Source organism: Aotus nancymaae, unplaced genomic scaffold (assembly GCF_030222135.1).
Source record: "Aotus nancymaae isolate 86718 unplaced genomic scaffold, 86718_ANA_hifiasm-v0.15.2.pri h1tg000038l, whole genome shotgun sequence".
NCBI lineage: Eukaryota > Metazoa > Chordata > Mammalia > Primates > Aotidae > Aotus > Aotus nancymaae.
The window spans coordinates 301251-316438 of record NW_026988452.1 but is presented as its reverse complement, the minus strand read 5'-3'; the positions used below and the strand labels follow the sequence as shown (position 1 = coordinate 316438).

General features: G+C 57.1%; 1 protein-coding gene across 1 annotated transcript in view; it reads left to right on the top strand.

Moving 5' to 3' along the window:
* Window positions 1–15188, top strand: part of MUC4 (mucin 4, cell surface associated) — a 55319-nt gene that overhangs the window by 35726 nt on the left and 4405 nt on the right. The window contains exons 8-22 of the mRNA XM_064360069.1: window positions 687–775; window positions 921–1058; window positions 1999–2178; window positions 2327–2455; window positions 3177–3296; window positions 3644–3852; window positions 4354–4444; window positions 5275–5442; window positions 5928–6029; window positions 6511–6744; window positions 7776–7913; window positions 9559–9740; window positions 12109–12268; window positions 13206–13385; window positions 13770–13843. Of these exons, the coding sequence (XP_064216139.1) occupies window positions 687–775; window positions 921–1058; window positions 1999–2178; window positions 2327–2455; window positions 3177–3296; window positions 3644–3852; window positions 4354–4444; window positions 5275–5442; window positions 5928–6029; window positions 6511–6744; window positions 7776–7913; window positions 9559–9740; window positions 12109–12268; window positions 13206–13385; window positions 13770–13843 (2194 nt within the window). The remainder of the gene's footprint in view (window positions 1–686; window positions 776–920; window positions 1059–1998; window positions 2179–2326; window positions 2456–3176; window positions 3297–3643; window positions 3853–4353; window positions 4445–5274; window positions 5443–5927; window positions 6030–6510; window positions 6745–7775; window positions 7914–9558; window positions 9741–12108; window positions 12269–13205; window positions 13386–13769; window positions 13844–15188) is intronic.

Here is a 15188-nt window from a genome sequence, read left to right as displayed (position 1 = left end):
CCCAGGCACCTGGGGTGGGGCTGCAGGCGGCCGCTCCAGGCTTTCCTCCTTCCCGAGCGTCTCGGACCCCACACCTGCAGACGGTGATGGAGACGGTGGTGGTGGCAGCACCTGATGTACTGGGGCCCCACTCAGTTCTGAGTGGTTCGCAGGTGTTACTGCATTTAATCCTCACAATACTGCAAGGTAGGTGCTACTGTAATCCCTTTACACAGATGTGAAAACTAAAACTCAGAGAGGGTCAGTAACTTGCACGTGGTCACCAGGCTAGTAAGTGTGGGGATCAGCAGTTGAATCCGTCACTGTCTAACTCCAGAGACCGGCTCTTAGCCTCACGATACACTGTCCCTCCAGACCGCCCCTCTCCAATCCCTCTGTTTAAGGGAAACAAACAGAAACTCTGCTGTTTCCACACCCATCTCATGACCAAGCTGACCTGCCACTTCCTTGCAGCTGGCGATCAGATGTGGAATCGGTTAGAGCCTCCCACCTCTGCCCACCCGTCTTATCCCCTCTCCTGCTCAGTGCTGGGACTCAACGATGGGGGTCGGATGACCAGCTGACCCACTGACTGCCTAGCTGGTTGACCAGCTGCTGACCGGCTAGAAGAGTGAATGGATGCCTTGCAACCGAGAGGCAAGAGCCTGTGCATGGCAGAGGCCTGAGCGTCTTTCCTTTGCCTGCAGCGGAGATGGCTATTTCGAAAACAGCCCACTGATGTTCCAGCCAGTGTGGGAGAAGTATCGCCCTGACAGGCTCCTGAATTCCAACTTAGGTAAAAGTGCCACCTTATCACACCTGAGCTGGTCTCAAGCTCTTGTTTGTCCTTCAGCCCATGTGCCGTCGCAGTCCTAGAGGGCAGCTCCCTGGCATCACCACCATCTTGAAGGGCATCCCCCACACGGTCCAACCTCCTACAGGTCTAAGTGGGACGTGGCACTGCCCAGGGAGCAGCTGGCACCTTCTGCACCCCCGGACACAGCACAGTCTCAGAGGGGGCTACATCTCCCTCGGATGTACAACCCAAGAGGACTCTCAGGGGGGCCCAGCTCCTGGAAGTGAGGACAGGGTCTTGTGGGAGGTGGGATATAAATGGGTAGAATGGACAATACTCCCAAGTGTCCTGTCCAGAGCTGGAATGAGAACCCAGGGGAGATCCCTTAAGAAAATCTACTGCTGGGCAAGGTGGCTCACGCCTGTAATCCCAGCACTTTGGGAGGTCGAGGTGGCAGATCACTTGAGGTCAGGAGTTCAGGACCAGCCTGGGCAACAGGGTGAAACCCTGTCTCTACTAAAAACACAAAAATTAGCCAGGCGTTGTGGTGCACACCTGTAATCCCAGCTACTCAGGAGGTTGAGGCAGGAGAATCGTTTGAACCTGGGAGCCGAGATCACATTACTGCTCTCCAGCCTGGGTGACAGAGCGAGACTCTATCTCAAAATAGAGAATCTACCAAGAAGAGTCCAGAGGTCTGACATTCATTATCATCATTTATTGAGCACCTGCTGTGTGGTAGACACTGTGCTAACAGCCAGAAACATTTTTAAAAGGAAAAAGAACAATTGTGTTTGCTCTCAAAGAGCTTTCACGCAGGTAAAAAGACAGGTGTCAAGAGGCCAATGACGGCGCCTTCTCCATGACTCAGTGCCACGTCCAGAGGCTGCAATGGGAAAGAAATCAGTTTCCAAAATGTGATAGGACAAAGTACATTTTAGCCCTAGGAACCAGCCACGTGAATTGTGCAGTGTAAATCCAGTTCTATTTGTTCTGTGGCAACCACGTTTGGTAATCAGAAACAGACACTAAGTCAGTGATGGGCATTGGGGGAGGATTCGTTGCCCATCTGAATTGGGTCCCATCCTTTGAAGGTGTCCAAAGAGGTGAGAAGTGGCACGGGGGGTGCATTTGTGAGTTTGGGTTGACCCTAAAGCTAAGACAGGGCCTGCAGCCCCAAGCCCTGGGATAAGCACTTTTTTCCTCCCCATCCCCCGACCCAGGCCTCCGAGGGCTGCAGTTCTACAGGCTACACAGGGAAGAAAGGCCCAACTACCGTCTCATGTGCCTGCAGTGGTTGAGGAGCCAGCCTCAGCAGCCCAGCTGGGGCTGGAACCAGGTCTCCTGCCCTTGTTCCTGGCAGCAGGGACGATGGGACTTACGATTCCGACGCGTCAGCATAGGTGACACCTCCTTCCCGTCCCCCGCAAGCCCACCCACCATCCTCTCTGCTCACACCCTCAGCCTCTCCCCAGAAACAACCCCCTGCTTGTTCCCGGCCCAGCCCCGGCAGCCCCAGCCTGGGCCTGAGCGCGACTGGACTGGTTTCAGGTCGGCGGGCCCCCGGCAGCAGGCAGCTCTGCAGCTTCACCTCCTGGAGAGGAGGCGCGTGCTGCAGCTACGGGCCCTGGGGAGAGCTTCGTGACAGCTGGCACGTGCAGAGTCCTCAGCAGTTCGGTGGTGAGTCCATGAAGCTCTCAACCCCACCTTCCCAGCCAAGCAGGGGACCCTCAGGATGAAGCCTCTGTCCTCAATCCTTCCCAGACCCTTCCCCATCTGGGCCTCCATTTCCTGATCTTGTAAAGTTAGGAAGCTTCCAGCATCCCCACCAGCTGACATTCGGGGATGAATGAGCTGAGTGCCTCTTTCCCCATCTCCACCTGGCCCCGTAGCCCCAGGCCAGAGTGGAGGCATCTTTCCAGGCAAGAAGAGAGCGCCTGGTCTGACCCCGTCCCTGTAGACCCAGATGAGCAGGCCGTTTGGGGGTAGACTGAGAGTCAGCTCCCACAGAGATCCTCCGACAGAGCTGGAGGACACAGGGACGTGGGGTCACGGTGGTCTGTGTCCTCTCGCTCTCTCCCCCGTCCTATGGCAGTTTCCACAGTTCCCGGACTGTCAGCCGCACCCTCCCCACTCCCAGCACGTTGAGAGCGGTGGTTCTTGGCTCTCCACCGTCAGGAAAGGAAATCTGCTTAGCTCCTACCAGGTGCTCTGCTGCACAGTCCCCCAGTGCCTGCAAAAGAGACAGCACCCTGTCCACCGCGCAAGGTCGATGAGGAGGGCCGTGCTGGATTCCAAAGCCATGCTCTTGCCAGCAACTCCGTCCTGCCCTGCCCTGCCACGCTCTCCAGCTGGGATCTCCAGGTCCTCCGCCTCCCTGACTCACTGCTCTTCTCTGCAGCCCAGGAACTGGAGCCGCAGAGCTGGTGCTGCCGCTGGAATGACAAGCCCTACCTCTGTGCCCTGTACCAGCAGAGGCGGCCCCGAGTAGGCTGCGCTGCATACAGGCCCCCACGGCCCGGTGAGGGTCAAGTCCAGGCTCAGGCAGAGCATCCGGGGAGGGGAGCTTCTGGGCCTCTGGGACAACGTCTGGATGAGGCGTAGGGGCAGAGCTGTGGCCACAAGGGAAGATGGAGAGGGTGCCAGTGATGGGGCTGATGGCAAATGGAGGCCTTTGTATCTGGTGCTGGGGAAGGAGTGAGAATGGTGGGGGGGCACGAAAGTGCAGGGGCCTTGAGGGGAGGATTCCATGAGAACATCTCCCCAGCTGGAGTCCACCCGGACAAGTGCCCTATCAGACTGCAGCGGGGAATCTCAGCCCAGCCCATGGTGTGTCATGCTGATGTGCTCTCTCTTTTTTCCTTCCAGCCTGGATGTTCGGGGACCCCCACATCACCACCTTGGACGGTGTGAATTACACCTTCAATGGGCTGGGGGACTTCCTGCTGGTCCAGGCCCAGGACGGGAACTCCTCCTTCCAGCTGCAGGGCCGCACCGCCCAGACCGGCTCAGCCCAGGCCACCAACTTCATTGCCTTTGCCGCGCAGTACCACTCCAGCAGCCTGGGCCCCGTCACGGTTCGTGAGGGGCGCCTGGGACCTCCTGCATTTCACCCACAGGCACCTTCGGCCGGATATTGAGACCCAGGAGAAGGAAGAGGAGAAAGAAGGCGAAGCCGGGCAGGAGGGAGGGAGGTCACATTCCACCCTTGCAGCTGTCCCGGAGTAAATCCTGGGGATGGCGGGGTGATGGTTCTGGCGCCGCGGTTTCCCGGCTGTTTGGTTTCAAAGAAACTACTTAACTTGGTTTCTTCTAGTAGGATTGGGGCTAATAACATGACCTGCCTCACAGGCTGCTGTGGGAGTTGAAGGCTGTCTTCTGAAAACCATGCCTGGCGCAGAGCTTGGCCCTGCAGAGCCCATGGTGGCGGTCGGTGGGCACCACCTCGGGCCACAGCCTCCAGCACCTTCCTTCCAGTCCAGGGCGCAGCCCCCAGCCCCTGGCGCTCTCCCCTCTGCCTTCCTGGGCATCTGCTGCACCTGCGGGGCGGGCTCAGATCCCCTCCCGTCTCCTTGCAGGTTCAGTGGCTCCTTGAGCCTCACGACAGAATCCGTGTTCTGCTTGATAACCAGAATGTGACATTTGAGCCTGACCACGAAGATGATGGAGGTAGGGTGGGTGGGGGACTGGGAGGGAGAGCTGGGAGGGGAGCTGGGAGGTAGGGTGGGAGGTGGGCTGGGAGGGGGGCTGGGAGGTAGGGTAGGAGGGGGGCTGGGAGGTAGGGTGGGAGGGGAGCTGGGAGATAGGTGGGAGGGGTTTAGGAGGTGGGCTGGGAGGAGGACTGGGAGGGAGAGCTGGGAGGGGGGCTGGGAGGTAGGGTGGGAGGGGGGCTGGGAGGGGGGCTGGGAGGTAGGGTGGGAGGGGGGCTGGGAGGTAGGGTGGGAGGGGGGCTGGGAGGGGGGCTGGGAGGTAGGGTGGGAGGGGAGCTGGGAGATAGGTGGGAGGGGTTTAGGAGGTGGGCTGGGAGGAGGACTGGGAGGGGAGCTGGGAGCGGGGCTGGGAGGGAGAGCTGGGAGGGGGGCTGGGAGGTAGGGTGGGAGGTAAGCTGGGAGATAGGTGGGAGGGGGTTTAGGAGGTGGGCTGGGAGGGAGAACTGGGACTGGGCGGTAGGGTGAGAGTGGGGTCTGGGAGGGAGAGCTGGGAGGGGGGCTGGGAGGGGGGCTGGAAGGTAGCGGGGTGGGGGGCTGGGAGGGAGGCTGGGGAGTGTCGGCTGCCCTCTCCCCGCGCCCCCCAGGAGCAGCGAGCTGCGCGGGGAGCCGTGTGCGGACAGCCTTTCCCGGGAGTGGGGCCTGAGCTCGCGGCCTCCTTCTCCCGCCTCCAGTGCGGAGCCCTCCCGGTGTCAGCCCCGGGGGAGGGAGGTGGCGCGGCCCGGCTGGGAGGTGTCTGGCGGGTCCGCGGGGCCGATCTGGCTTCCTTTCGGCTGCCTCCCTGTGTTCCAGGCCCCGAGAGGTTCAGCGCCCCCGGAGTCCTCCTGAGCCGCAGCGGCCCCGAGGTCTCGGCCAGCTTCGACGGCTCTGCCACGGTCTCGGTGACCGCGCTCTCCCGCATCCTCCACGCCTCCGCCAGCCTCCCGCAGGAGTATTGGAACCGCACCGAGGGCCTCCTGGGTGAGGGCGGCTCGGACCTGCCTCTGCGGCTCTGCGGCTCTGCGGCAGCCGGAGGTCGATTCCCGCTCGGCTTCCCTTTCCCGGGCCTCCTCGGAGCAGAACCCTCGGGGCACGGAGCGGGCCGGGGGAGGGATTCTCCAGCCTCCGCTAAGGCTCCCTTCCTGCCCTCCTCCCGCTCTGAGGGAGCATCGGGGTGGGCTCCAGGGAGGCGGGGGCGGGGGCACTTCCACATCCTTCCTCCTTTCTTCTTGCCTCCCATGTCCCTCCCGTCCTCCTGCATCTCTGCCCGAATTTCCTGCCGCTCCTCCCTAAGCAGAGGGGCAGCGTGTGAAGGCTCCGTCCTCCCGTCTACCCTGGAGGCCTGGCAGCAGGTGCAAAGGCAGAGGCTGCCAGGTCCTGGCCGCTCCTCCCTGCGTCCCCCGATGCTCGCCAGGAAGGGGACAGCCGCGTGCCCAGCGTGGCCAACCTCCCACTCTGTCCCTCAGGGATCTGGAATAACAATCCGGAGGACGACTTGAGGATGCCCAATGGCTCCACCATTCCCCCAAGTAGCTCTGAGGCCACGCTTTTCCACTATGGAATGACCTGTGAGTCTGGGCAGAGTCCTGGGGCAGATGATGGGACAGACGGGGCAGACGGGGCAGATGATGGGGCAGATGGTGGGGCAGATGATGGGACAGATGATGGGGCAGATGATGGGGCAGATGGGGCAGATGGGGCAGACGGGGCAGGCCAGGCTGAGCGGAGCTGGTATGTCCATGTCGTCTCCGTCGGGCCTGTAGGAAGCAGACCATCCTTCGTGAGGTCTGAGGAATCTATGCTACCCCAGGTCTGTCCCCTCCACTGCCATCCCGCCTGTGTCCCTCTACCTGGAGGAGAGAAGGGCGGGGAGGAGGGTCCTCTCATTGCAGCACGTGTTTCCAGACTCAAGCTGCAAACCGCTCCGGCCCTGCACTCCCACAGCCCCACCGCTCCAAGCCACGTACAGTGAGGGGTAGGGGTGGACACAGACAAAGTGAGGCTGAGTGCCACACCTGATCCATGACCGTTGAGCCCTGTGTGTTACAGGGGAGATCAGCAGGACAGGCCTCCTTGGCAAGAGGAATGACCAGCTGCCCTCCAACTTCACCCCTGTTTTCTACGACCAACTGGAAACACACGGCTCCCGGGATGAAGACTTGATCTCCAGCTGCAACGGAGACAGATCCTGCATCTATGACGCCCTGGCCACGCGCAACGCAAGCATTGGACTTCACACGCTGGCGCTCCAAAAAACCTACAAGCGGGTGAACGCCACCTTCAGTAAGTAGCCCGAGGTCCCAGGAGGCCTTTTCAGAGCTGGGAGCCGATGAGGAGCAGCCTTCCCTGACCCTGCTTGACCCTGCGCATCTGCATTCACCGAGCAGATTCTTCCTCTGCTCAAATCCTCCAGTGACTTCCCGGCTCTCTCCATCCTGACGGCGGCCTTAGGCCTGCTCAGTCTGATCCCGCTGCTTCTCAGAGATCTTCTCCTCGTGCTGTAGCCCTTCCCTGCTCCCTCCACTCCAGCCCCGCGGGCTCCTCTGTGTTCTTCAGACACACCAGGCTTCACACATGCAGTTCTCTCGCGGGGACAGTCACACGCTTGCCCCCTCCCCCTCACCCCCTTTATGCCAATGTCCCGTCCCCAGCGAGGCCTCTCTTGGCCACCCTAAAATGTCACATTCACCCACACTTCCTGTTTGCCTTCCCCGCTTTATTCTTTTCTCCTTAGCATTTATAATTACTCAACATTTTATAATTTTCACAGGTATCATTTTTATTATTCATTAATGGCTGTATCCTCACTACCCAGACAGTGCCAGCCACTTAGCTCAATAAATATTTGGTAAAGGACTGAATGAATGAATGGGTGAACAAACTGTGAAATGGAAATGGCAGGGCTCCAAGAAACAGACCCATGAAAAGGTTTCCCTCCCTCTGTATTTCTGGACAAATGCGATGTCCGTTTAGACGTTCCCCTTTGCCAAAGGCACAACTCTGTGATGGTCTAAACAAGCCTGCTCTGTAATCCCCTTTCTGTCACACCCAGCATAGCACTGTGTTCAGGAAAGAATATGAAAGGAAACTCTTTTTGAGGCGGTGGGGGAGAGAAAGAGAACTAAAGACTTGGCGAGGCGGGCGGCACAGTCCCGACCTGCTGTGCATCGGCCCGAGAGCAGGCACAAGAATAGTTCCTTCTTCCGGGGCGGGGTCCCAGTCCTGGGAATGCCTCCCATATACTGTAAGAGAGGAGGCTGAAACAGCGGGAGACCGTCCTGCCTCGGAACCCCCATCCCCGCTTGGTGTTTCAGATCAGTACCCGCCCTCCATCGACGGTAGCCGCGTGGTTGAAGCCTACAAGGGGCAGACCGTGCTGATCCAGTACACCAGCAATGCTGAGGATGTCACCTTCACGCTCAGAGACAATTGCACTGACTTGAAGCTCTTCAGTAAGAATATTTGACTGGGGAAAGTGGGGAGGTGGGTAGGGGATGAGGTCAGAATCAAACTTTGGGATTTTTGCATCGCTATACCCAGCAAAACTTCCTGTCACTCTTTCATTTGAATATCCAGGACTGGCATTTCTTTGGAACGATACCTATACCTCAAACAGGTGCCCCCCAGGCCAGGTGCAGTGGCTCACGCCTGCAATCCCTGCACTTTGGGAGGCTGAGGCAGGTGGATCACCTGAGGTCAGGAGTTTGAGACCAGCCTGGCCAACATGGTGAAACCCCTTTTGTACTAAAAATACAAAAGATAGTGAGGCGTGGTGGTAGGCGCCTGTAATCCCAGCTACTCGGGAGGCTGAGGCAGGAGAATCACTTGAGCCCGGGAGACAGATGTTGCAGTGAGCCGAGACCGAGTCACTGCTCCAGCCTGAGCAACAGAGCAAGACTCCATCTCAACAAAAAAGGAACTGATGCAAAGATTATTTAATCTCTATCTGATCATATGCAGTCATCTTTAATTATCATGATGCATTCACCAAATTATTAGAAAATCAAGTGCAACAGTTTAAAATTACCAATTACAACATTTTTACATATATTAAAGGAAGCATCTAATGTAGGAGAAAATTTAAAGAAATATAAAACATCCTTTTGTTTACTACCTTTCTTGCCCTTTTTGTGTGTGGTAACCATGTTTACCTAGCTGTGTCTCTCCTCGTCTGGTTTCCTGGACTAGGACCCAGTAAGGCGCCATGGGTCCCTCGAGACTCCGAGGCCTGCATCCATGATCAGGGCCAAAGGGTCAAAGCACAGGGGATGCCGCTCTGTCTGTTACCAGCACTAATTCTGCGGGTGGCTGTTCTTGGCTAAACCAAAGCCCCCAGGGAGCGTGTTCTGCGTTCCCTTCGCCTCTCTGCCTGAGTTCCTTTCCCTCCGTGTGTCAGAAGGGACTGCTGTGCCTGCATCCCCTCTGCCCACGTGTGTCCTCCCAGGTGTAAGACAATGGCACTGGGAGATTTTCTTCTCCACCGGGCTCCACCCTTGAAGAATGAGGGTCTGGAAATTATGTTCGTCTGTCACTTCCTTTCAATCTGCTGTTTTAAGGAGACTTTCGTATTTTCTTGAAAAATATAAGTTTGATCAGAAGATATGTCGCCGTGTTTCACTCTAGTCTGGTGTCTGAAGGGGGTGTCTGGTCAAAGGTCCAGGAAGTGGGGGTGGGTGATAAATCAGAGCAAAGGATGGGGCTGCTGTGAGACTGAAGCCAGTTTGACTGGCAGCGTAGCCTGGGGAGGTGTCTGGAGGATCCTGGCCTTTATCCTGCATGCCCCAGGATGTCCCATCCTAGTGCAAGCCCAGGCAGGGCTGCCCTTTGGGGTTTCCCCTCTGTGGAGTCCCCTGCTGCAATCAGTCAGTTGGGCTGGTACTACCTCCTTCCAGCTGGGAGTGTGACCAGGATTACCCCCGCATACCAGCCTTGCTCGTAGAAAATGACCAGTGAGATCTGTCTGGGGCAGGGGGAGGGTGGTCTGAGAGTTGGGAGGGAAGCCCAAATCAGCAATCAGGGTGTTAGATGCCAGGATGCATCAGACCACAGAGCAGAGGAGTCTCCCAGCTCTCAACGATCTCATTTTCCCCGGGGCAGAGAATGGGACATTGCTGTGGACACCCAAGTCGCTGAGGCCATTCTCACTGGAGATTCTAGCAAGAAGTGCCAAGACCGGCTTGTCGTCTGCTCTCCAGCCCAGGACCACGGTCTGCAATTGCAGTGCAAAGAGCCAGTGTTTGTACAACCAGACCAGCAGGGTGGGCGGCTCCTCCCTCGAGGTGAGTGTCGGGAGAAGGGTGGAGGAGTTTCTGTGCTGAGGGATGCTGTGTTTCTGCCTCTCCTGGGCGTGTCTGTGTTGGGAGGTGGGTGGAGCTGTGGTAGATGAATAGAGCGGATACCAGTCTTAGGCCATAAACTCACCTGGGAAGACAGAGAAACTTTTTTTTTTTTGAGACAAATTTTGGTCTTGTCGCCCAGGCTGGAGTGCAGTGGCGCAATCTCAGCTCACTGCAACCTCCGCCTCCTGGGTTCAAGCGATTCTCCTGCCTCAGCCTCTTGAGTAGCTGGGACTACAGGCGCCCACCATTATGCCCGGCTAATTTTTGGTATGTTTAGTAGAGACGGGGTTTCACCGTGTTGTGTTGACCAGGCTGGTCTCGAACTCCTGACCTCAGGTGATCTGCCCGCTTCAGCCTCTCAAAGTGCTGGGATTACAGGCATGAGCCACCGTGTCCGTCCTAGAGAACTTTCTTTATTGCTTATAGTTCAACTGAATGTTTATCTCCTGCCTCCCATTCTGCCCGGTTGGCAGGAAACTTACACCTCTGTCTTTCTCACAGTGCCCAGTGGTTCCCAGTTCCACAGTTCTGCAGCCAAGCCCAGCAGAGGGCCCTGAGGTGTGGGGTGGGAGGCGGGCATGGGGTCCCTGGGCATGAGTCCACACAGTTTCCATCACAGCTCTGCCCTCCATCTCCCCTTCAGACCCAGGGAGAGGGTCTGCCGCTTCTGCGCCTTGCTCAGACACAGGAAACCTTTGACGAGGCCGTTTATGGTCCCGTCTGCCTAGAAGCACCTCACAGCCATTTCTCCCTGGATATCATCATCGGGGTGCTGGGAAGAGAGCTGCGGGTCCCCTCTCTCTTGACAGCTCCAAGCCCCTTTGCTTCTTCGCTCACTCTCTCCTTCCTGCTAAAAGAAACAGCTTTTCCAGTTTGGAGACATTACTTTGCCATGTTTCTAGCCAAGATACTCGGCCTCATTTCACAACTCTTGTCCTATCTGTGTTTTTATTTTTATTTTTGGTTGTAAAGAAAGACCCAGAAAGGAAAGTGTTTATCTGGCAACACAAACCACCTCCTTCATCCCTTACACACACACACACACACACACACACACACACACACACACCCCTACCCCCTCTGAAGCATGAGCAGAGAATGAGTACTTGAAAGGGATAGAGGTAGGGAAGGTTGGTGTGGGGCGGGGGGAGTAGAGAAGGACAAAACACAGTGGGAAAGAGACATTGCGATCAATATGCTGTTCTGTATGTCCCCAAATAGCCACTCCTGGGAGTAGAGCGCGTCAGAGATGCCATTTTAGGGAGATTCCCTGGGTCGTTTCAGTAAGGGCGTTAGAAAGGGGAGTCAGGATCTCGGGGAACCACAGCCTTTGCTGGGCTGCCGCTGCATTTTCTTAGGGTGCTTAGCAGGGAGGCTCTGTCTTCCTGGCTTGGGAGTCAGCAAAGGAGGTCAAAACTGCAGCTTACGTGACATCTGGTTTGCAGGCCACATGGGAGGCTGAGGCAGGCAGATTGCTTGAGCTCAGGACTTTGAAACCAGCCTGGGCAATATGGCCAGACCCCATGTCTACTAAAAATCAAAAAATTAGCTGGGCGTGGTGGCACATGCCTGTAATCCCAGCTTTTTGGGAGGCTGAGGCACAAGAATTGCTTTAACTCGGGAGGTGGACATTGCAGTGAGCCGAGACTGAGACACTACACTCCAGCTGGGCAACAGAATGAGACTCTGTCTCATAAAAAAAAAAAGAAAAGAAAAATACAAAAAGTGGGCATGACAGCGCATGCCTGTAATCCCAGCCCCTCCCCAGTGGGAGGGTGGGAGCGGGGAGGATAGCTTTTGAGCCTGGAGGTGGAGGTTGCAGTGAGCAGAGATCAGGACACTGCACTCCAACCTGCGTGACAGAGTGAGACCCTGTCTCAAAATAAGTAAATGAATGAGGAATCCAGTTTTCAAGCAGTAGTAGAGCATACATACATACATACACACACGCACACACGTTTCATTCATGCATTCGGTCAATCATTCATCCCCTGTCTTCCTCTAGAAAGGATTTCAGGCAAGGAGCTAGAGTGCGAGAGGGAAGAGGCTGAGCTCCTGGTGCAGGACCAGGCAGGGGGTCAGGGTAAACGGTGACCCGGAGAGGCCAAACGGCAGCACTACCGTGTGGCTGTAGGCAGGACCTCGCAGCCCCCAGGCCTGGTCAAGACGCTGCTCAGTAGGTGCTGGCAGAGCTAAGACACGACCCAGGGTCCACGGGTTCTCAAGCCAGATGGGTCCGTCAGAAACACCCGGAAGCCCTTACTAGTCTGGTTTCCTGGCCGCCCTGTGATCAGCAACCCTTCTCCAGGTGGCCGGCTGCAAGTGTGACAGGGGCACCTTCGGCCGCTACTGCGAGCGCTCTGCGGACGCCTGCGAGGAGCCGTGCTTTCCAAACGTCAGCTGCGTTCCTGGGAAGGGCTGCGAGGCCTGCCCTCCAGACCTGACTGGGGATGGGCGGCACTGTGCCGGTGAGCTGGGAGCAGGGCCTGGAGGAGGGCTTCTGGGGACACGTGGTAGCTCAAGTGTGGAGACAGCCAAAGGCGGTCCCTTTCTCTCCCTTTTCCAGCAAGCCTTAGAACGCTCGGTCTGGGTAGGTATGGGAAATGTAGGTAGGCTGGGAAACGGGGTGGTGGATGGTGTGGGGCTGAAGGAGAAGAGGTTGTACAGGCACAGGGGAGGGGACAGCGCTCAGCATCCCTGAGGCATTGATGGGGAAAACCCCAGGCACAAGACTGAAGATGGTCTGGTGAAGAGACGAGACTTCAGGGCCAGCGAACCGGGAAAGCGGGGTCCTCGGGCTCCCTGGGCGTCTTCAGAGACACGAGGCCTGGGTCTCTGCATCTCACAAATCAGGACATTTGGGGGTGCTGGCACGGGGATCCAGCAGTAAAGGTGCCTGATTTTCCCTTTGAGTCCTCCCAGCCATCTGTCCCTCCCGCTCTGAGCCACCAGAGTCTGATGAGGGAGATCACAGGGAGGCCTTTACCAAGCCCCCTAAGGCACCCAAAAAAAGTCTAGAGATCACTGTGTCTTCAGAGCCAAGGCCAGAGGGGGTGGAACTGCAGCTTTTATTAAGGCAGAAAAGGAGATGGAAGTAGAGGGGAGAGTGTGAGGAAAGCCGGCTGGGGTCCGTCTTCTGCCGCCAGCCTTCGGGGTCCTTTCTGAAGCAGAGGGTCTGAGAAGCACTCCACTCCTGCTGCAGAAGTGGAAGAATACCTGCCTGGCCGAGGAAGAGGGTTTCCCTGCAGAGAAATGCCTGGAAAAGGGGAGAAGGAGGGTCTGGGGTTCCAAGTGGCCCACAGCAGAACACTGTGGGATAGAAACCAGGCCTGTCCCAGAGCGGGTTTCCAAGGGCTGGGCTCTCCCTCTGCTGCCCACTGCTGCTGACCTCCGCTCCCTCCGCAGCTCTGGGCAGCTCTTCCCTCTGTCGGAACCAGTCCTGCCCTGTGAATTACTGCTATAATCAAGGCCACTGCTACATCTCCGAGGCTCTGGGCTGCCAGCCCTCATGCACCTGCCCCCCAGCCTTCACCGACAGCCGCTGCCTCCTGGCTGGAAACAACTTTACTCCGACCATCAGCCTAGGTACCACCAGGTGCCCTGGCATCCTCACCTCTGCATTCCTCCCGCCTTTGGGGAAGACAGGGAAGCTCTGGGGTCTCTGGGATGGTGTAAGGTGTGGGCTGCGGGGGCCGGCGACGGCAGCTGTCACGGCGCGGACCATGAGCCTGTGGACCTCCTGAGGAAGGGTGGAGGCAGAGACCTTACAGCTGGCTCAGGGAGATGAGAGTCAGGGAGGCCCTAACCGTAATGGAATGAGCACTAGGGTGAGGGTCATTTGTCCTGACTTCTTCAGTGACCTTCTGTCACTGTGGAATGGAGGAGTCTCCCTGGGCTGGCCCAACAGACTTCTTGGGTAAGTCTGGGTAAACCATGGGGCGATGATGAATTTCCTTCTCCCACCTCCAGAACCTCCCTTACGAGTCATCCAGCTCTTGCTCAGCGAAGAGGAAAGTGCCTCCATGGCAGACGTCAACGCCTCGGTCAGTACTGCAGGCTGCGCTCTGGGTGGGAAGGAGAGCTTGGGGGGTTCAGGCCAGGGCTGAGCCATCACTGGCCATCCTTCATCTTGTCATCCATCTGGATTCAGTTGCCAGAGGAGGCCGGAGCCTCTTGCCCCATGGGAGGTGCAGGGGGTTAGGAGGTGAGGGAGGCCCAGGACAAACCTCAGAAGGGGCTGGAGTCACCGACTCATCGTGAGCAGAGGCCGGGGTGCCAAGTCACCCCAGCCTCTCCCTCTAAGAATATCTCAGGACCTGTACTTCTTGGGTGTTATCTGGAAGAAAATAAAGGGCATTTCACCTCCAGGGAGTCTTCCCTGACTTCCCAGAGGGAACTGGGGGCTCCGTCTTGGCTCCCGTGCCATACCTCAGTCACAGGCTAAGTAGCACAATTGCCGAGTGGCTGCAGCCCTAGAGTCCTGCACGGCAGATTCACAACCCCTGCCCTGCTGCACTAGAACAAGTGTACTAATTAGACCATCATATAACGGGTCATCTGTAAACACAGGGACAATCAGCACCTGAGTCAACAGGTTGTATCACCATTTAAATGACAGGGTGTGGCCGGGTGAGGTGGCTCAGGCCTATAACCCCAGCACTTTGGGAGGCCAAGGCAGGCGGATCACGAGGTCAGGAGTTCGAAACCAGCCTGACCAATATGGTAAAACCCCATTTCTACCAAAAATACAAAAATTAGCAGGGCATGGTGGTGCATGCCTGTAATCCCAGCTACTCAGGAGGCTGAGGCAGGAGAATCGCATGAACCCAGGAGGTGGAGGTTGCAGTGAGCTGGGATCGTGCCACTGCACTCCAGCCTGGGCTACAGAGCAAGACTCCATCTCAAAATAATAATAACAATGTGTGTAAAGCAGTATGGCGCCCGACACACAAGTATTCAAAAATTATTTTTGCTATTAGTACTGCTGCTAGCATAGCACTCCACGTGGTAAAATCTGTCGACACTTGTCACCTGCACCAGACTGTGCACTCTTTGAATTTAGACTCCTCCTAAGTCACCTTGACACCCGCAGCACCTGACCACCTCCTAGTTCTGTCTAGACCATCGATGTCTGATATACTGGGGCAGGGGCCAAGGGTCGTGGATCAGAGGCAAGGAGGGGCCGTGCACATCAGATCCTCCGCTTGTCATGTGAGGCCTAGGAGGGGAGAGAATGGAAAACCCTTCCCTCACGACAAACGTTAAACGGGGACCTGTGACAGTCACTGGACTAGGCTAGAGGGCGAGGACGCAGAGATGGGTGAGGAATGTGTCTCACATTCAAGGAGGAAACAGGGATGAATAAACGCATCAAGGTGGGAGAGGCTC